At 60.7% G+C, this 20,754-nt stretch overlaps 1 protein-coding gene across 5 annotated transcripts in view; it reads right to left on the bottom strand.

The window, feature by feature from the left end:
* PIP5K1C (phosphatidylinositol-4-phosphate 5-kinase type 1 gamma) overlaps positions 1-20,754 on the bottom strand; it is a 48,621-nt gene extending 27,867 nt beyond the window's left edge. For 3 of the 5 annotated variants that reach the window (XR_006608544.1, XM_045086628.1, XM_045086633.1), the window contains exon 1: positions 20,549-20,754. Coding sequence is in view for 3 of the 5 variants with exons in the window: in XM_045086628.1 (XP_044942563.1) it covers positions 20,549-20,642 (94 nt within the window). In the remaining 2 variants the exon portion in view is untranslated. Of the gene's footprint in view, positions 1-15,981; positions 16,048-20,548 lie in introns of those variants that run through there. The other 2 variants (XR_006608550.1, XM_045086642.1) reach the window with 2 other exon arrangements.

Raw genomic sequence — 20,754 nt, 5'->3', positions numbered from 1 at the left:
GGCAGGAAGGCAGGGGGCAACCAGGACAGACACGCTCAAGGGCTCCCAGTGGGGGTGGGGGCAGGAGAAGGGCCGGGACGGTGGAGTGAGAGCCAGGAGGATGACGTGGGAGGAGGGGTCAGGTCGCCCAGGGAGGACTTGGGCCTTTCCCCCAGGGAGGTGGGAGCCCTGGAGGGCTGTGGGCAGAGGACGGAAGGACCTGACTCGACTGCTCGCGGGCGCCCTCTGCTGGCCGCTGCGGGGAAGATGGACTGGGCGGGGTTGGGGGCGGAGGGTGAAGGCAGAAGCCGGGAACCAGGGTGGAGGGAAGGTTCTGGCGGTTCTGGTCCGGGTGGGAGACCATGGGCCCGGCCAGGTGGAGGCGGGAGAGAGAGGGGTGGGCAGATTCGGCAGGTGGGAAGCCAGGGCGGACGGGCTCTGCTCACTGGAGGCAAAGTGAAGAAACCAGCGAGTTGAGAGCCCACGACTCCGGCCGAAGTGATGAACAGGGCAGGGCGGCCTCAGTGAGACGCGCGTCGAGGCCGGAGCGGGCGTGGGGACGGTCAGGTGCCCGCGGTCAGGTGCCCGCGGCTGAGCTATGTGAGACCAGCCGGACCCCCAAGTCCAGAGCTCAGGGCAGGGCCAGGCTGGACACAAGGCGGGGCGTGGTCCCACCAGTGGGGGGTGGACGAGGCCGGCCGGGAGCGGAGCGGGCGGGGAGGGACGAGGCCCGAGGACCCCGTGTGGACATTGGGGGAGGCACCCCGGGCCAGGTCTCCCCCCAGCAGAGGAGGGGCCCCTCCACTTCTAACACCAGGTCGGGCCAGAGGCTGGGGGCAGGGGAGTGACTGCTGATCCCCTTTGGGGAATGAGAATGTTCTAGAATCAGTGTGGTCAGCTGCACGGCATTGTGAATACACTAAAAACTAAACTGTAAGCTTAAAAGTATGAATTATGGTTTATGAATGATACTTATAAAAAAAACGAACCCAAGAGGACCCTGAACCTGGGGTAAGCCTGGGGCAGGCAGGGTGGGGGGGACGGAACCACCACTGCCCTGGGTTCGGCCAGATGCTGGCGATGGTCCAGAGGAACAGGCTAGGTGGGTGACTGGCCGATATCAGGGTCATGGTCACAGGGACCACCAGGGGCCACCCTAGCCAGAGGTTAAAGCCGACAGACCGAGGCTGGTCACGTGCCCTAGGCCCCAAGTGCCCACCCGCAGGCCAGTGTGGGTGTGGGACTCCCAGCCTGGGCGCCCTAGACTCAGGAATGAGCCTGGGCCTATCCTGAGGCTTGGTCAAAGACAAGCAGGCAATGGAAGGTGCTAGAAAGCTGACTTGTTATTTGTTGGTTTTACATCTGGGGTGTGGGGGGAGGAGGAAGAGAGAAGGACTGAGGCCAGAGGTAGAGCACGCAGAACCTTCTGGACATGGCTTGGGGGCCCCTGCCGTCCCCTCCCCTTCCTGGCCAGCCTGGGGGCTCTGGGCCCTGGAGCCCAACCAACCGTGCCCACCTGTGACCTCTGCAGCCCCCAGCCCTTGACCCTGGGGCTCTCTGCCTGGGTGGTCCAGGCCCCCCCCAAGCCATTTCCCCTGCCCCTGAGTTCTCCCAGCTTGACAGGGCGGCCTGGCGGCTCCCCTGCACGTCCAGGCCACGCCAGCCCCAGCGTCTGTCAAGAAGTCCTGCCCGGGTCGGCCTCACCTGGGGATGCCTCAGGGTCACCTGCTTCACACCCAGGGTCCCCACCTTCAGAGGGTGGTGGCTGCTCTGGGCAGGCGGGCTGGGGAGGCCCCGCGGCCCAGCCATGCTCCCGCCAGCCAGGCCAGGCACGGCAGGCAACGGGAGCTCCTCCCAGCCCGAGACAAGACCCGTTCTCTTCCCAAAGAGCCACCCCATTTTGAGGAAATTAAGTTTTAAAAATAGCCTGGGGAGGGAGAAAGGGCCAGGCTGGGCCAAGACCTCCCTTGGGACATGGCTTCCCAGCTGCCAGGCAGAAGGCAGGGGGCAGCCAGGCCGAGAGAGTTCAAGGTGAGGGGGTGACCTGCCCTGAGCAGGTACCTACTAATGTTTGTTGACTGACTGACAGATGGATGGACAGACGGACACCCTTTCCTCTCCCCTGGTCTCCAGCCCAGCCCTTGCCCCCAGGCCATCCTCCCTGCACTGGCCACAAGAAGGCACCCGGGAGCCCCCGAGTCAGGTCCCTCCCTCCCCTGCTCACAGCCCTCTAGGGCTCCCACCACCCTGGGGCAAAACCCCAAGTCCTCCCTGGGGTCCCCAAGCCCCGCGTGACCTGTCCCATCTTCTCCCCTGCCCTCCATTCCTCCCTCTCCCCAACTCTGCTCCAGCCATACAGGCCTCCTCACTCTTCCTCTGACATGCCTGGGTCCTGCCCCAGGGCCTTTGCACAGTTTGCCCCTCCCCCAAACACCACTCCCAAGACACTTGTAGGGTTTGCTAACTTGCTTCATCCAAGACTCAAATGTTATCCCCCTCCGAGCTGTCCCCCAACCACTTCGCCCGAAACAGCCCCTCTGAGGTCACTCTCCTCACCTCCTTGGCTTTCTCCGTCTCCCAGACACAGAGCAGCACCCAGTACCTCCGTGTTATGTACCTCCCACCAAAGGGAGACCTGGTCTGCTCGGTCACCCCCAACAGACACCTTCAGAGCTCTCTTGAGTGCAGAGTCTCTGCAGGACGCGGGCGGCAGGTGGGCAGGCATGAGGTCTGGCGGCTCCATGCAGGGGATGTGCCCCTCCCTGCCCAGGAAGGGTGCCGGCTCTGCGTGACTCAGAGCCACCGAGAGAGCACAAGGACAAGGCAGGCAGGGCCAGCAGCCCCGAGAAGCCAGGAAGTGGGGCTGAGGCCCAGCCGCAAATTCGTCCCTGATCAGCTGGAACCATCGGGCTGCCTCGGGCCTCCCGTGGCACAGGCCTGCAGAGCGGGGCCCCGTGGGGAGGTGTGGGGAGGCTGGGAACCCCAGGGGGCAGTGCCAACCCTCAGTCCTGGGCAGCCTCGGCTGGCCAGGACGCTCACGAGTCACGCTTGCAAATCCTCTCTCTGAACAGGAAGAAAGGCTCCCGGGGTCGGGTGAGGACAGCCGGTTCTCTGCAGCCACGAGAGACTCTGTGCTTCACAAGGAACCGTGGGGCGCAGGGAAGGCCGGCGGCCTCCGATTCTGCCCTCTACGATCCCTGAGCCCCTGGCGCCCAGAGACTGGAGACCCCACGTGGAGAGGCAGGCCGCCCCCAACGGAGGGCTGGGACCAGGGTGCGGGAGCCTGCTGGGTCCCGGGGGGCCTGCTGACCACGGCTGCGTGACCGAGCCCGGGCGCAGCCGGCCCAGGGGCACGATCCCAAGCGGGCTGGCAGCTTTCTTCTCCAGCACTGAGCTCTGCGCAGTCTGCGGTGCGGCCACGGCTGACGGACGCGGGCACCCACTGACACGCGGAGAGCGTTTCTAGAAGGGATATGAGGATCTACTGCCAAGGGCTTCTTTGGGGACGGAAAAAAGAAATAGAACTTTAACTCCTCCGTCCAACTTCGATGCCTTACATTAAAAAAAGCATTAAATATATTCAAACGCTGGATTGTTCCGTCTTACAAATAATGAGGTGCACCCCCCCCGCCCACCGCGCTGCCCCGGGACGGACCCCGAGCCCACGACGCTCAGGGTGGGAACCAGACGCAGACGGTCACAGCGGGTGTGAGTCCACGCGTGACACGCCCAGACCAGGCTCCTCCACGGACGGAAAGGGGCTCACAGGGGCTGGGGGACAGGAATGGCTGATGGGGACGGGCTCCTCTTGGGTGATGGAATGTTCTGGAACTAGACAGTCGTGACGGCGCGACATAGCTAATGCAGCAGCACCCACGGAATTGTGTCCTTTAAGAGGGTGAATTTATTTATTTTGGAGAAAAAGAGAACAAGTGTGCGCATGAGTTGGGGGAGGGGCAGAAGGAGAGAGACCCTCAAGGGGACCCCCGCTGAGTGTGGAGCCCCACGTGGGGCTCGATCCCACGTCCCTGAAATCTTGACCTGATCCAAATCAGGAATCGGATGCTCAAGCGACTGAGCCACCCGGGCGCCCCAGGAGAGTGAGTTTCACGGTTCTGTGAACGCGTCTCAGAAACGAGTCCCTTCAGTTGCAAAACCACTGCCCAACGATGCACGCCAACCGGAACATTCTCCGGACACCCCCCCGCCGGCAGGCAGTGCTGCGAGTGAGCGGACAAGCGGCCTCGGTCACGCCGTCCCCCGCACGGAGGCCAGAGGGGCCAGACGCCACCGACGTCGTGATCTTACTCTGCAGCTGTCATCCTAGGGGCAGCGAAACAGGGATCGAAGACACTCCCCGGGGTCGAAAGTGAAAAGCCTACGATCCCATCTCAGAATCCAGAAAGCCACTCAGCAAAATGCAACCCGAGTTTCACGTACGAAAACTCTGAGAAACCAGAGAAACGGACAGGAACGGGAAAACGCAGAAGAAAGCGAAAACCCACGGCAAACACACAATGTGCACCGCAAGGGGAGGGGTGCGGCCAGGAGCTGCCGCGGCCGTGGGATGCCAGCCAGCACGGCAGGACAAGCAGAGAGACGGAACGGAGATCCGAAAGAAAGACGACCTTTTAGAAAGTCCAGGAGAACCGAAGGGCCAACCGTCGGCGCGAACCCCAGCCGAACCCCAGCCGAGTGGGCCGCGGCAGGAGTGCGGGGGGGGGGGGAGGCGGCCTTTGGGAGTTCCCGCCCTTTGCACCCACCCCTGCTCTTCACGCGGCCTCGCCCTGGTTTCACGCTCGGGTGAATTTTCATCTGCCGAATGCTGATGGCCCTTCCCTGTGAACACACGTCCCCCAGGGGCACCGAATCCCCAGAGCGGGGAGGGGGTGTGGGGGTCCGGGTGCGCGGCGGGAGGTAAGGGGGGGACGCATCACGTCGACACAGCGCCATGCCAACGCTGGGCTCCGGGCGGTTTGCAGTGAGCGCCCCCCGCCCCCCGGCCCATTCTTTGAGCTTCTCCGAACAGCTGGAAATTTTCCTCATGCAGTTTTCCCCCAGGTTAAAGGTGAATTTTGACCTGCGCGGCCTGGTGTTTTCAAACTTAGGAGATACGCGTTTCTTGAGTGGATTCTGCCTGAGGAATGTGGGTGAACGTGTGGGAAACAGCGGCCGACCCGGAACTCGGAACTCGGACGTGCGGGGCGCTGTCACGGGATCCCTGCGTCCACCGGCCTCAGGGCCTTTGTGCTGACCGTGCCCCGCCCGGAGGCGCTATCCTATCCCTCCATCTCCCTGCCGCTGGCTGCTGCCCTCCGTCACTCGGGTCCCAGCTTGAGTGCAGCCTCCTAGAGGGGCTGTCCGCTCCCGCCCTCTGCCCCACCTGTCTTTTTGGTTCCTGACGCGGGTCGCTGTCGGAAGCTGACCGCTCTCTCGCCCTGCTCCTTACCAGGTGGAGCAGAGACCAGGACCGTCTTGCCGACGGACGTTCACCCCACATCCAGACCCAATCCTGGCACATGGTCTGAGCGCAGCAAGCACAGGTCGCGTGGAGCTGGGCGGGGGACAGTGGGAAGACGAGGTGGGCATGGCTTTGGGAAGGACCCCGGAGGGATGACAGCCAGGACGAGGAGATCCCCGGCTCAAGAGGAGAGGACTGGGGAAGACGCGGAGCCCGAGGCCGGGTCAGGTGCACAGCGGGCCCTTCACCAAGACAGGGGCTGCAGAGGAGGGGCACCCAGGGCAGGGCACCACGCCGGATGGCGCGTGGAGGTAGCAAGTGCAGAAAACAGGGTCCCGCATGTGGGACGTCCCCGATCCACGTCTCTGTCGAGGACTGGACACACCGTGGGGAAACGTGGCTCTCCAGCTCCCCTGTGCCCAGCGCATGAGGGAAACCCATCCGGGCTCTGAGCCCGCAGCCCTAGGAGAACAGCCGCCGCGGCGCTGGGCAGCCACGTGGGGCCTCGCAGCGGCAGGACTAGGCAACAGCCGAGAGCTTCGCCAGAGAGGGCAGCGCAGACCAAGGCTTTGGGACGCGCAGAACTGTTCTCGTCCTCTGGCATGGTCTTCTCGCCCGCGGGTTTGCATTTTCACTCTGAGCCCCCGGGAATGATGAACGGTGTCAGGAAGGAATTAGAAACTGTCCCTAATAAGCAGCTTCCCAAAGAATATTCTGTTCATTCCCGTCTCCCTCACTAGCTCATCGCGAACTGCGACCCCCTCCTGCTGGCCGGGCCCTGCCGCGGGGACAAAGCGCTACGGAGGGTCTGTCTGCTGAGTAGCAGATTCCAGCACCGGGAAAAGCACAGCATCCTGTAGGAGATCCCAGCAGGTTAAACAGATCGGCCAGTATCTCCTGTGAAGGACCCGAGGGGACCCAGCAGAGGCAGGGACAGTGACCGGGGAGGGGGAGTGACATAAAGGTGGCTCTCACCCAGGGCAGTCCCGCCCCATCTGGGGACGTCCATGGTTGTCACGCTAGGGGGGGCTCCTGGCGTGGAGGCTCCTGGCTCCAGAACGCCACTCAGCCCCCAGTGTGCTCGGGACGCCCCCCAGAATGACCCAGCCCTGTGTCCGCAGTGCCGGGACGGACTCTGGAGCCGCTGAGGGGGGGCGGGGGGCATGGGGGCGGGGAGGACGCGGGGGGGGGGGGTCGGTACTCCCTAGGTAGTAAAACCTGTCACGATACAAACGTACCCAAGTGTACTAGCCTGTCTACTTCGACTTTTGTCTGCTGCCCACGGCAGAGCGACAGCGTGTACACATTCCCAGGGCTGGGCTGCTGCACCCCAACCTCTCACCCTCCCGGGAGGCAGCGCTCCCTGGCCGACTGTCCAGCTGGGGAGACTGAGGCTCAGAGGGCTGGGCCCATTCAAGGCGGCAGAGCCTGCACCCGAGGCCCTGCGGACCCTCTCCACAAGCCAGCGCCAGCTCCCAGCTGGCTCAAGGCCACCCGAGCTGACCTGTCCTCATGAGCCACCAGAAACTTCCTCGCAGAGCCCTCCTGCGGCTCTCCCAGGCCCTCAGGGACCAGCTGCAGCTCTTGACTGTGCTCCCAAGCACGCGGCCTGGGAAAATTTGTAATTCCTTCCTGACACCGTTCACTGTCCCCTGCAGCCATCAGGTCACCCGTGTGACCCCCCTCCCCACCCTGTGTCCTGGGCCCGGCAGGAGAGCTCTACACCACTCTCCCCTGCCCCAGGCACACACTCCGGGCTGTGCGCTCCCTGAGCCGGCGCCACCTTCGGCCAACTGGTGGCACGCAGCCGTTACTGCCCAGTGTCACCGAGACTCCGAGAGCTCCGGAGGACGGGCTACTTCCCTGCGCCCCCGCCGGTCTCCCTCAGTGACTCCCGTACCGCTCCCTTGCACAGAGCCGACCTCAGTGCGCTTCACAGAGTGAGAAACCCTGGAGGGCTACGAGGAAGAGGAGGAGGCGGAGGGCAAGCACCGCTGCGAGCCTCAGGGGAGAGCGGGGGGGACGGAGCTCTCACGTACAACCCAAGCTGGACGCCTGATGAGAGGCTGAGGGCCCAGCAAGGCCACGAGCTTCCCACCAGGCCTGTCCTGGGCAACGCCTCCCATCACTTTTCTCAGAGGGAGGCTGAGGCTCAGAGGAGGCGTGTTATGCTGTTTTCTGCTGGGACGGCGGCCCGGCCCTGCTGGAAGCACAAAGGTGTGTGTGGAGAGGACACACGCTGAGCTGGATTCCTTAATCCCAGGACTTAATCCCAGGAGCTGAGAGCAGGACCTGAGCCCAAGGCAGACCCTAAACTGACTGAGCCACCCAGGCTCAGGCTGTATCTGAGAGAGAGAGCGGGAGGGATAACCCACCGTCTGTTTTATAAATAAAGTTTTATTGACACGCGGCCATGGCCACTCATGTGGGAATATCTACAGCGGCTTCTGCACAAGGACGACAGAACCGAACCCTTAGAAGCGAGACCATCTGGCCCTTTGCAGAAAGCTTGCGAGCCCTGACCTAAGACGCGTGGTGAGCTTCAAGTCTTGCTGCGCCTGGGGGCCTGAGGACCGTCCCCCGCACCTATCCGTGCTGCTGTCCTCCCAGGCGGGCGCCTGCCTGTCCCCTGTCAAGTCCCCAGGCAGGGCCCTCCAGGTCAGGAGCCTGAGGCCTGGGTCCCCACCCATCCCCGGAGCCAGGGGCACCCTGCAGAGGCATGGGGGTGGGGCTCCTCAAGGGGACACGGGACATGCCACCACAGACCTCCACCGGAGGCGGGGCCTGTGCACGAGCAGATCTGAGCACCGAGGGCAGGAGCGCCCCTGGAGCGAGCCCCGCCCCCAGCAGGTGCCCCACAGAAGAGCACGCGCTGTCTCAGGACCAACGTGTGAGGTTTCTTGGCCCAGTTTCCTTCCCAGATATATTTTTACTCCCCGGAAGCCAGGGCTGGGCTGCAACACTGCACTTGAATTCTAAAATGCCAGGAGCCAGCGAGGCAAGCCAGGGCTGCTCAGATAGAAGCCCCTCGGCCTGGGTCTTGTCACCTGTGCAGGTGTCTGCTGGGTGGGCTCTAGGGAGACGGTGGGGACCTGGGTGTTCTTCTGACCTGACAATAACTTCCCAGCGTGGGCCAGTCTCCCCAGCATGGTGGGTCTAGGCTTCCAGAATCCTAGGGGGCCGGATCTGTTTTACAGTGAGGCTGGGCGGGACGGGGCCAGGATGTGGACACAAGCCAAGCTAGAACCAGGCCCCAGTGCCCACCAGGCTCCAGGATTACCACAGGAGCCCCCGCACCTCGAGGGTCCCTCTGCGTCAGGCGTGCACTGACGGCTCAACTCGAGCTCTGGCTCGTGCCTGCGGGGAGAGGGCCGCGCCGGCCCCGCTCTGCAGCTGAGAGAGCGAGGCTCTGAAGCCAAGCGAGCTGCCCGTGGTGGGGGGAGCAGCCTCCAGGACGGGCTCCGGTGGGCCCAGGCCCCTGGCATCCACGTGCTTCTGCAGCAGCCGTGGGCGTCACCAACAGGGTATGGCAGAAGCGAGAGCGTGTGAGTCCCAACATGGGTCAGACACTGCTGTGTCCCCTTGTTCTTGGACTGGGCACCAGGGGACAAGTGGCCACCCTGCTCTGAGGACAGGTAAATAGCCTGGGAAACCGAGGCCACCTGCCACACGAGGGAGCAGCTCAGGAGCGGCTCCTCCAAGCCTCGGTCAAGCCTTCGGATGAGGCAGGAGGCTCATCTGCAACCTGATTGAAGACCCCACGCTGGAGCCCCCCAGCTCGGCCACCCCCGGCTCCGGACACACAGACGCCGTGATCAGAGACCCCACACCAGAGCCCCCCGGCTTCCAGACACACAGATGCCGTGATTGGAGACCCTGCACTGGAGCCCTCCAGCTTGGCCACCCCCAGCTTCCAGACACACAGATACTGTGAGATACTAAATATGTCTAAAGCCACTGCATTTTGGGGTAATTTGTTTCAGAGCAATTACTACCTGATAAACGTGGGGTTTCCCCATGGCTCCTGAGTACAGACGAGGAGAGTGGGTTGGGGGTGTCTACGCGGGAGGCCTCCTAGCCCTCCCCTCCACCTTTCCTCCCCTTACTGCACTCCTGCCACATGGCTTCCTCACTGTTTCTCACATGCGCCAGGCACAGCCCTGCCCCAGGGCCTTTGCACACACTTCTCTGGTTGGGGTGCTCTTCCCCATCTCAGCATTCAGGTCCGGATCAAAAGTGTCCTCCTCAGACAGACCCTCCCCACATGCCTGGCTGAAGCTGGCTCCCTGAGCCGATCTCCATCCCCATGGTAACTCCTACCCCTGGTCAGTTCAAGCCTTCTCTTTATTCCTTCGGTCCTGCAGTGGCTGCTCTCTCAGAGGCTAGGTGCCTCCCGAGGCAGGAGTCACGACTTATTTCCCTGCTACGGCCCAGGGAGGCCTGTGCCCAGTACCGTGCCCGGCCACCAGCACCTGCTCCCTTCTCCCCGGTGCTGACACCGGGAGTCCCGACAAGGTCTGGGCCCAGGGCACTAAGGGCTCGGCTCAGGAGGCAAATGGGGGAGCAGGCGCCTCTGGGCACAGCCTGCTTTGTGTCTCTGAGCCACCAAATGAAAAGCTCCTGTCAGCTCCAGCAACCGGCCAGGAAGTAGCATGGACACAGACACGGTAACAAAGCGGTCAGCCCAGTCTGGTCCCCCTGTGGTTCATCAAACCCTCCCTACAGCCACGTGAGGTTGGCACTATGGCTGCCTACATTCATGTGGAAGCCGGGGCTCCAAGAGACCAGCCAGGTCACTGGCCTGAGCTTATCCAGGAAACAGTGGGACTGGATGAACGTGATTCCAGGCAGTCAGGCTCCCGCCTGAGCCCCAAGCATGAGGGAAGGAGATGGGGAAAGACCCGCCATACTAGAGCCAGCAGAGCCTCCCAGGCAGAAGGAGGAGCCAGTGCAAAGGCCCTGGGGCAAGACCATGCCTGAAGAGTTGGGGAATCAGTACAGAGGCCCATGGGCTTGGAACAGAGTAAGGAGAGATGAGGACAGGAATGGGACAGGCCGTGCTGCCACTGTCACCGCCAGGACCCACGTGTGGCTGGTTACGACAAGGGTGTGTCTCCAGCCCTTCCCAGACTGGGGGCTTCCTGGAGGCAAGGCTGGGATCCACCTTGGCCGGTGCTCCGACTGGAGGCCAGGCTGGGGCTGGAGTCCGATCTGGTTCCTGAATGAGTATCCGTGACACCCGCAGGCTCAGGAGCCCAGGACGGGGTAGGGATCCTCGCCCACCCAGCGCCGGCCTCTTCCCGCGCTCCTTCTGGGCTCCACTGGCGACGGGCTCCCCTCCAGGCCGGGCAGACGGTAAGTGCGCGATAACGAGCTGACGGGCAAGCAGAACGAGTGACCAGCCCGTGCACGGCGGAATATTATGCGGGATTTAAAGGAACACGGTGGCTGTGAGCTAAGCTGACGGGGGACTGAGAGCCAAGCCAAGCCGAAACCAAGTCAGACACAGAACCAACTGAGCCCCCTGGGCGCCCCTCACGTTTCCCTGTTTTAAAACCGACCGCGAAGCCACAGTCACTGAGATGGTGGGGTCCTGCCGTAAAGCCAGATAGAGACGTCAGGAACTGGTCCCGAATATGTCTGTGAGAACCCCAAAGTCGGCGTGCACGTCACGGCCCGCGGATTTCCGCAGGGATGCCGAGACCACCCCCGGGGGAAAGACGGCCTGAGCCAGCGGTGCAGGCACAGCTGGAGTCCCACGGACGGAGGATGAAGCCGGACCCCACATGCAGAAGTGGCTCAGAACCCAGCGGAATCTAACCGGGGCAACAAACGCAGCCCTGAAGCTCTCAGGAGAGAAAAGGGCGAAGTCTCTGTGGCGTGGGGCCGGGCCGTGGTTTCGTGCACGTGACAAGTGGAGCACGAGCCACCGAGGGAAAATAGCCAGACTTCCTCAAAATTCGAAACGTTTGTACTTTGGGGCGCCCAGCCGGCTCAGCGGGTGGAGCCGTGACTCTTGATCTCAGGGTCATGAATTCAAGTCCCACGTTGGGCATGGCGCCTACTTTAAAAATAACTAAATAGGGGCGCCTGGGTGGCTCAGTGGGTTAAAGCCTCTGCCTTCAGCTCAGGTCATGATTCCAGGGATCTGCGATCGAGCCCAGCATCGGGATCTCTGCTCAGCGGGGAGCCTGCTTCCCCCTCTCCCTGCCTTTCTGCCTGCTTGTGATCTCTCTCTCTGCCAAATAACTAAATAAAATCTTAAAAATATATACTAAAAAAAAAAGATACCAACTTACTAAATGGTACCCTATTAAAAAATAGTAATAATAAAAAATAAAAATAACTAAATAAAAAATATTTTTAAAAAATGTTTGCACTTCAAAGGACACCACCAAGGAAATGAAGAGATGACCTACAGCACGGTACAGAATATTTGCAAATCAGTTATCTAAAGGGAAAAGTATCTAGAATACATAAAGAACACTTACAATTCAATGAAAAGAAAAATGGCCCAAATGAAAAATGACCAAAGGGTCTGAACGTCTCCACAGAAGATGTACGAACAGCCAACAAGCCCACAAGGAGCTCCACATCACTGATCACCAGGGAAACACAGATCAAAACCAGAGTGAGAATACTTGACGCCCTCCAGGACAGCTAGCGTCAAACACAGAGGAGCACGCAGTGTCCAGGACGGAGGGGGTCAGAGCCCTCACGCACAGCTGGTGGGAATGGAAAGCAGGGCGGCTGCTGCAGAAAAGTCTGGCAGTTCTTGAAACGGTTAAACTTAGAGTTTCCACACGACCCAGCACGTCCACGACAACATCTGTCCACACAAAAACCTGCCCATGCGCATTCGTGGCCACTCTATCCGCAACAGACAAAACGTGGAAACGACCCAGCATCCACAGCAGATGAATGGAGACACAAAACACGTGCCATCCGTGTCACCAAACGCCACCCGGCCAGAAGGGGACCAAGGCACCCACACGCACTACCACATGGACGGACCCTGAGCACACGTCGGCCAGTGGGGGAAGGGCAGGGTGAGGGCCTGCTAAGGGGGAGAGAGCACAGGCAGAGGTCCTGTGGGAACGGGATGGGATGGTTTTAAGGAACAGCACAGAAAGGATTTGGTGTGGCTGCAGGGGACCTAGGGGTGCCGAGGCTGGAGGCAGGGGGCAGTCGGGGGGGCAGAGCCCTGACCAGCAGCCCCCCCTTCTTCCCCCATAGTGAGATCTGTCCTGCTCCCCCACCCCAGTCTCACTGCACAAAGCAAGTGCATTTCCAGAGGGGTAAACAGGAAGCCTTGCAAAGGATGGGGGGAGGGGTGGCCATTAATCCAGAACTCGGCACTTAGGCCAGCAGACAGTTTTCCAAAGCCACAGCATTCAAGAAAAAGGGAATGAAGATTCCAGAACTCTGACCACCCTTGCCACAAACACGGTTACGCACATGTATGGGCCAGGCGCAGGCCTCCACCGAAGTCCAGGGCCTGAAGCTTGAGGGCATCAGGTGGCTTCCCGAGGGGGCAGGCGGAGGGCCGAGGCTCACTCCCGAGGACTCAGGCAGAAGGGCTCAGGGCGCCGTCTAATCGGGCCCTGGGAGACCAGCCGCCTGCGTGCTGGAGGGTGACCCTGCACTGAACCCTAGCAAGGGAACAGGACAATTCTGGATTAACTGATAAAACGTGAATCCTGCCCGTGGACCGTGGACTGGATCGGGGCTAAACTTCTTAAACGTGACCCTCACACTCCACGAAGAGGACACCCTTGCTGACAGGGCACAGAGCTGCTCCTTCTCCACAGATCCCACACCTGCACATTCACCCACTGGCCACGTGCCACCCCAAATCGATACTCGTGAGCCTTGCACGGTCCCCCGTAGACCCAGGCAGGGGAGTGAAGATCCTGTCACCTCACACCTGGGTGTCTGGCCGACGTCGCTCTGCCTCCGGGCTTCACCCCCTGGACCACACACGAGCGCCCTCTCCACGGCCTACTAAGGGGCATGTTTTAAATTTTTGTGCTTTTGGGGTGCCCGGGTGGCTCAGTGGATTAAGCCTCTGCCTTCAGCTCAGGTCATGATCTGGGGGTCCTGGGATCGAGCCCCGCATAGGGCTCTCTGCTCAGCGGGGAGCCCGCCTACTTGTGATCTCTCTGTCAAACAAACAAAAATAAAATAAAATAAAAATCTCAAAAATAAATAAATAAATAAATAACTTTTTGTGCTTTCTGCTGGTGGATTTTTGCTGTTTAACACCCAGTGCTGCAGTGGTCGCCCAGAAGACCGTGCGTGACGTGCCCTAGACAAGCTTCCACCGGCCACGAGCTCAGTGCCAGTGAATCAACAATGCGTAGTTTACTAAACAGAAACACACACACACACACACACACACGACACAATGTCATAACCAGGGGTTCATGGGGACCTAACCCTGGGTTCCCGCAGGAGCCCTGCTTCAACATTCGCGAACTCCGTGTTTGCGGCCACGTCACAGGACAGAAGTGCCGGAAGGACAGGAACTGGCTACACGGATGTGTGAGGACAGGGGGGCCTCACGTCCGCAGCTGACGACCCGCAGCACCTCCCTCCCTCACACACATGCACACACATGCACGCGCACACAGGATAACATGCCCTCCGTAAAAAGATAACATGACGCCGTGAAGCGTCAGCAGCTGGTGAATCTAAGGGCCTTGTGCTGCCGTACGACTGCATCTTTTCCTACGGCCATGACATTTTTGAAAATGAGATGTTAAAAAAGAAAAGGTAGGATGAACCCAGAAAACCACCTGGAATGACCGTTCTCTGCTCCTAGAGACAGAGGGGGCGAGAGAGAACCTTCCCTTCCTCCTGACCGCAGGTCTGACTGTTGCTTTCTCAAAGGAAACATGTTATTACTTGTAGTTACAGACTTGCCTGCTGCAAGAACCAGGCAGCTGAGTGGGACAGAACAGAAAGTCCAGAAATAGACCAGCCATGTGCAGCAAGCTGGTATGTGATCAGGGGGCATCTCAAATCAGGGAGGAAAGCCGATTATCCAGAACGCGGAGTTGGGACAACCCTGAGCCACCTGGAAAAACGTGGAACAGTCAACTCTCTTAACACCTTGTGTGAGGACAAATTCCAAATATAGCAAGACCTTAAAGGCCTTTTTTTTTAAGTGAAACTACAAAAGTACTAGAAAAATTATAACCTCGGAACAGGGAACCCTTCTCCAGCCGTGACACCACAGAGACACCATAGAAGGAGAGACTGATAAATCTGACCACATGAATACATCCATCCCCGCTGGAAGAGAAGATGGGAAAAGACTGCTCACGCTGTGTCATAAGTGAAAAACAAAAACAAAAACAAAAGCCTTTCACAATATGTAAAGAGCTTCCACAAACCAATAAGAAAAAGACTGAAGAGCCCGGTTGAATACGGGAAAGATACAACTACCCGGTTCCCAGAAAAGAGGGGGAACTCTGGGATGTGAATTATCCAGCAATGAGAAGGGGACCAGCCCAAGCCCACCTCGGGGTGTCCTTCGCACACGAATGTCCGAACCACACCCCACTTCTTAAACCTTTAGCGGCAAGCCCAGGCAACCAGAACAAAGGCCAAGAAACACATGTGTGGTGCATGCACGAGACAGAAAACAACTGTGACAAATGTCAGGAGTTCCTTTTTCCAACCCAAGCCAGCAACTAGGTCCCCCAAATGCCATCACACTGCCTTAAGCACGTGGGGCCCCTCTCCACGCCCTCCAGGGTGGCCTGGGGGAGGAGCAGGGGCAGGGCCCCGTGCCTAATCCCCCACGGCAGTAATCCCAACACACGTGGGCGGCCTGCTGCTTCTGGCCCCACAGCCCAGCTGATGGCAGCAGGCGATCCCCAGCGGGGTCTCAACCAGGCCCGTCACGAGGGGTGGCACGTGGCTCAGTCACGGCCCCCGGTGGCGCGAGCAGGAAGGCTTGGGAGCCCAAGACCCCCCAGGGCCTGGGCCTCCCCCGCTATGAACATCGCCATCACGCAGCTCTCATCCAGTGAGCGTGACCCCAGGGCCGTGGGCCTCCCCCGCTCCTGTCCCAGGAATCCTTGCGACCCTGCCATCCTCACCGTGAGATGGGCTGAGATAGGGAGCAGCGAATTCATCTGCCCAGGGGCACAGCATCCAAGGTGATGGCAGGGTCAGCCCTGGGTCAAGACCCTGCCTGCCCCTCCCACATCAGCATGAGCCCACTGGAACACGCTCCTTCCCGGCCCTCCCCATCACCACCCCCCCAGCTCCAGGGCACAGGCCAATCCCTGCTGGGTTCCTCAGCTCCCCCAACCCCCTCAACCCACCCCCCAGAGCCTCCATCCAGGCCCCAGCCCGGCTCAGCACAGCTCACCTGCCTGCCCCAGGACACTTCTTCCCCATCGACTGGCCAGAGTGCTGGGCCACGCCAGCCACCTGCCACAGCCTCCCATGACTGGCCCTGTCTGTTTCAGGGCCCCCAAAACATGGACTTTGTTTCCATGGATCAAATGAGTCAAACTCGTTCCTACCTCGGGGCCTTTGTACAGGCAAATCCTCTACCAGAACACTGGACCCATGGCTGCTTTCCTCCCGAGGTCACTTCCCCCTGGCAACACCACGACACTGATTTCTTTCCCCACTACGTGCTCGCCGCTGACCAGCACACTCTCATCCAGGCGAAGGCAAACATTTCCCATAAAGCATGAGACCATGAGTATTTCTGACTCTGCCAGCCATAAGGTCCACAAGCAAAAGTGCTCACCGACAAGTTTGTGAGTCTGCGGGTGTGGCTGTGTGCAAATAAAAAAATTTTTTTTTAATTTTATTTATTTATGTGACAGACATAAATCACAAGACAAAAATCACAAGCAGGCAGAGAGGCAGGCAGAGAGAGAGGGGGAGAAGCAGGCTGGCTCTCCGCTGAGCAGGGAGCCCAACGCAGGGCTCGATCCCAGGACCCTGAGATCATGACCTGAGCCCAAGGCAGAGGCTTAACCCACTGAGCCACCCAGGTGCCCCATGAATAAAATTTTATTGATGAAAAAACTGGGGCTAGATGGGCCTTGGCCCCCGCGGCCAGGCTGCTGACCCCGACCCGCTCTGTCTACTTGTTCTCCATGACAGCCGCGAGGGAGCCGCCCGGCTCACTGCACCTAGAGCCCCGCTGGCCCCCAGCAGGTGCCCGATCAGTGCTGAATGAGCACTGTCTGAGGACAAAGGAAGAGGCACCCACACGTCCTCGTGCAAACAGAGTCCGACAGCAGACCCTCGGCGGTGCCAGGATCTGTGCGGAAGCAGCGGCCCACGTGTGGCCTCCTGGAGCTCAACCATCTGTCCGAGGAGGGACGCTCCCCGTGCCCACACGGAGCTGGCTACCTGCCGGGGGCACTTCGGAGCTTCCAGGTCTGTCCACGCTCATCACACCCATCTCACAGGTGGAGACACTGAAGCGGCGTGTCCCCGGCTAGCCAAGGGCTCATCTGGGATGAGAACTGGGTGGTCGAGTTCCAAGGCCTCTCCGCAGAACGGACTGAACCATCAGAGGTCCAAAGGGTCCCTCTACCAAGCAGTATCCAGGACAGAATTCCAGCTGGGAGATTCCGGCCTCCAAGGGGAGACCACTGGCCCACAACCACAGAAGAGGCCTCTGCCGACAGGCCTCACCCCAGCCCCGCGCACCAGACCTTCACGCAGGGAGCGCTGTCTTCCTTTCTCTCCCTCGGTCCTCCCGCCAGTGTTGGCGGAGACGTCACTAAGAAGCAAAGAGTTGAGCAGAAACTGGACAAAGAGCAAAGGAAGCAAACAACATAGATATGAAGGACGAGGGCCCGTGTGCAAAGGCCCTGGGGCAGGACCAGGCCTGGTGTGTCAGAGGAACAGCCAAGGGGCCCATGTGGCTGGAGCAGAGTGGCCGAGGGGGAGAGAGGGAGGTCATGCAGGGCCTCGTGGGCCTCGTGGAGGACTTAGGTTTTTACCCCAGGAAGGTGGGTGTCCTGGAGGGCTACTGGCAGAGGAGAGTGGGACCTAAGTCAGTTTTCTGGAATGAGCTGCTGGGAGCATGGAAGAGATGGGATACCAGGCCGGCGATGGATGACGGGACTAGACCAGGTGGGGCAGAAAAGAAGTAGGCAGACTCTGGGTCCATTCTGAAGACAAAACCAGCATAATCTGCCACCAGATTAGATGTGGGAGGGGGCGGGGGGGGGGCTACTGGGAGGGAAGCCAACTGTTCTGTGATATCAGGGAAGCAGGAAGAACGGGAGGGAAATGGGAAATGGAAAAACCACACCTCGGCTCAGGCCAAAACCCCCGGGCAGATCACAGGTCCCAACAGCCGACCTCGTGAATGCATCCAAGCCCCCAAAAGCCGGCAGAAGACCCCTTCCGGCCGTCTCTGGACCAGACCATTTACGTAACCAGATTCGAAACACACAGTGTTTATCATTTCACCTCCATCAGACCGGCCGAAACAAGGAGGCTGGTAACATTCAGAGTTGGCAACACTGGGGCAAGGGTCTCTCTCGGCCCCTGCCAGACCTTTCTGGAAAGCCGGTGGGCATCAGAGAACAATTTTCAAGCTGCTCGCCACAGCCCAGCCACTCCAAAGCAGAGACTTCAACTGCCAGGAGTTCAAGTACCACAGTTAGAGGCCAAGTTCAAGGATGTTTACAGGAAAAGGTGGACTCCAGAAGCAGCCAGAATGGTCCTCAGCAGGAGGCTGGCTGAACCAGTAATGGGCTGTCCCAAAGGTTCCCCAAGCACTCTCACAGGCTGCCTCACGCTAGCTCAGGTGAGGCTCACCGCCAGCCCCAAGCAGGCACACACATCACTCCATTTCACAGACGGGGCTACTGAGGCTCCGAAAAGTCAAGGCATTTGCCCTTCAAGGTCACGCAGCAACTGAGTGGAAGCCAGGTGGTTTGACTGGGCTTCTCCCCCTCTTAACCATGGCCCCATATTCTCTCCCTCTGAAGAATGTAACTGATAGCAACAGCCGGGGTGGGAAATTCAGATTCCTGCGGATAAAAAGCCAGCCAAGTTATGGGATAACATAGAGTGAGGTCAACGGTTGTCACCTAGGGTGGCCATGTCTCCAGGGGACACCAGAGAGGTCTGGAGACATTTACTGTCATCACAACTCAGGGGCGGTGATGCAGGCACTGAATGGGTGGGGCCAGGGATGCCGCTCAGTCCCCTCCGGGGCCCAGGACACAGCCTCCACACAAAGAATTTTCCAGCCCAAAACACTAATAATGCCAAGGCGGAGAACCCCTAGTGGGGCATGGAACCATCTTGGCGAAGGAGAAGCAGACGTGTTTATGGATTTCTACATTTCTATGAGCAGGAGGAAAAGCTTGGACGGTTATCACCCACACTTAGGATTTACATCAGAGACATGAGTTTGGAAAGGGAGCAGCAGCTCTTAATTTTAAACTGAGTGAAATAAATGATTTGCTGGGGGAGTCAGATTTCTGTGGATCTTGGTGACAGACCGCCGGGGCTGGACCCTTAACTTCCGGGTCGCGCACAGCCAGTGCTGAGAACCAGCAACCCCAGGTGCCTGGGACCTTATCTGCCCCCATCTGAGCCCTTAACAAAACAAATGTTTGCTCTGTGGCTTCCTCATCGTCACTGAGTCTTGGGCTGTTTTGTCTCTAATCAGCCCTGGTAGGAGGGCTGATGGTGGAGGTCAGGGATCTGATGAAACAGTGTGTGTCTGGGTCCCCGAACCATGTCTGAGGCTAGCTGAAGGGCGAGGCCACCGGATGGCCGAAGGAAGCGGGTCATCGACAGAGCACTTCCAGATGGCAGCAGGGACAGAAGTGGCGGGAGGCGTCCAGAGCCCAGGGGGGAAGCTCCCTAGCCCTGGTGCTCTCTCTCCAGATACTTCGCCCAACCCTCCCTGCCCCCCCCACCCCCAGCCGCACAGCATAGCCCGCCTGCCAAGGAAGCTTCAGGAGGCCTGGGGGAGGAGGAGGACGGATGCCCGTGTGGGTGTCTGCAGGGCCTCCGCTAGCGAGGGCTGCCTGAGGAGAGCAGCCGATCCTGCAGATCCGGAAACTTCTGTCTGGAAGCTGGAGAATGTGACCCAGAAGGAAGCTCAGAGGAGAAGGGGCCATTCCTCCGGGCAGCAGCCCGGCTCTGCCCAGGGTATAGTGGGCTCGCCAAGAGCCCACGGGGTTGGGCCAGGCCACCTGGCCCCACACACCTGCTGTTCTGGAGGGCGAGGGAGGATTAGGGCCCCCACATGCCAACAGTCGCCCTCCAGTGTCCAGGGAGAAGGCTGGAGGGGGGCGCCTCTTTCTCCCCCACCTGCCTGCAGAGAGAGCCCTGACTCTGAAGGCACCCCCAGATGTCACTGTCCTCAGTCCCCTCCTGTCATAAGGAGGTAAACTGAGGCCCAGAAAGGCAATGAATGGCCAGCGCGCTAGAAACCGGGTCCAGTGACTCCCACGGAGACAGACGAGACAATCAGGAGGCTGGCCCAGATGGCCTCAGAGACCCCCCCCAACCCTGGCAGCTTCTGCCCTTCACCACCCAGAAGACGTGCCCCCAGGGGTGATCCCAAGAGCTGACCCCAGCAAGCGGGCGGCCCCAGCAGACTGTCTAGGAAGGGGGAGGCACACCTGGGGCGGTATCACCTCCCCTGCCATGCCCACCTCGGAAGCATGGCCCCTCCCCAGAACGGGGGTGCTACACCGTCCCACACACGGAGAGCAGCCCCCCCCCGACAAGACCGGGTAGGACGCCGTTCCCAGGCGCCCCGGGCCGGAGGCAGTGCGCCCACCCACCGCGTGGCCTCACCCCCCCCACCCCACGCGCCTCCGAGGGGGGGCTGCTCGCCCCTCGGCCTCCCAGCTCCGGGCCCCGCACGTGCCCCCGGTACCCCCGGGAAGGGCGGCGCCCCCGCGAGCCCCCCGCGCGGGGAGTCCCATCCCCCCCCCCCGCGGGCGCCCCCGAGTGGAACGTTCCGGCCTCCCCGCGGCGGGTCCCCGCGCCCCTCCGGCGCTCGGGCGGCTCCACTGGGCCGCGGCGGGGGGAGGCCGGGCGGGCCCACTCGGGGCGCGGGGAGGGAGGGAGGTCCGGCACCGTTACCTGCCGCCGCCCCGCTCTCCGCGGCCCAGGCCGCCTCCGAGGTCACGGCCCCCGCCTCGGCGCTCTCCGCCTCGTCCGGCACCTCCAGCTCCATGGCCGCGCGCGCGGACCGGCCGGACGGCGGGCGGCCGGAGGCTGCACCCGAGCTGCGGCCGCCGCCGCCGAACAACAACCGCCGCCGGCTGGAGGGCGGAGGGAGGGGGCCG

This window comes from Mustela putorius, unplaced genomic scaffold (genome assembly GCF_011764305.1).
Source record: "Mustela putorius furo isolate JIRA1106 unplaced genomic scaffold, ASM1176430v1.1 tig00000095_pilon_pilon_pilon, whole genome shotgun sequence".
NCBI classification, from domain to species: domain Eukaryota; kingdom Metazoa; phylum Chordata; class Mammalia; order Carnivora; family Mustelidae; genus Mustela; species Mustela putorius.
This window is presented reverse-complemented; position numbering and strand designations above follow the sequence as displayed.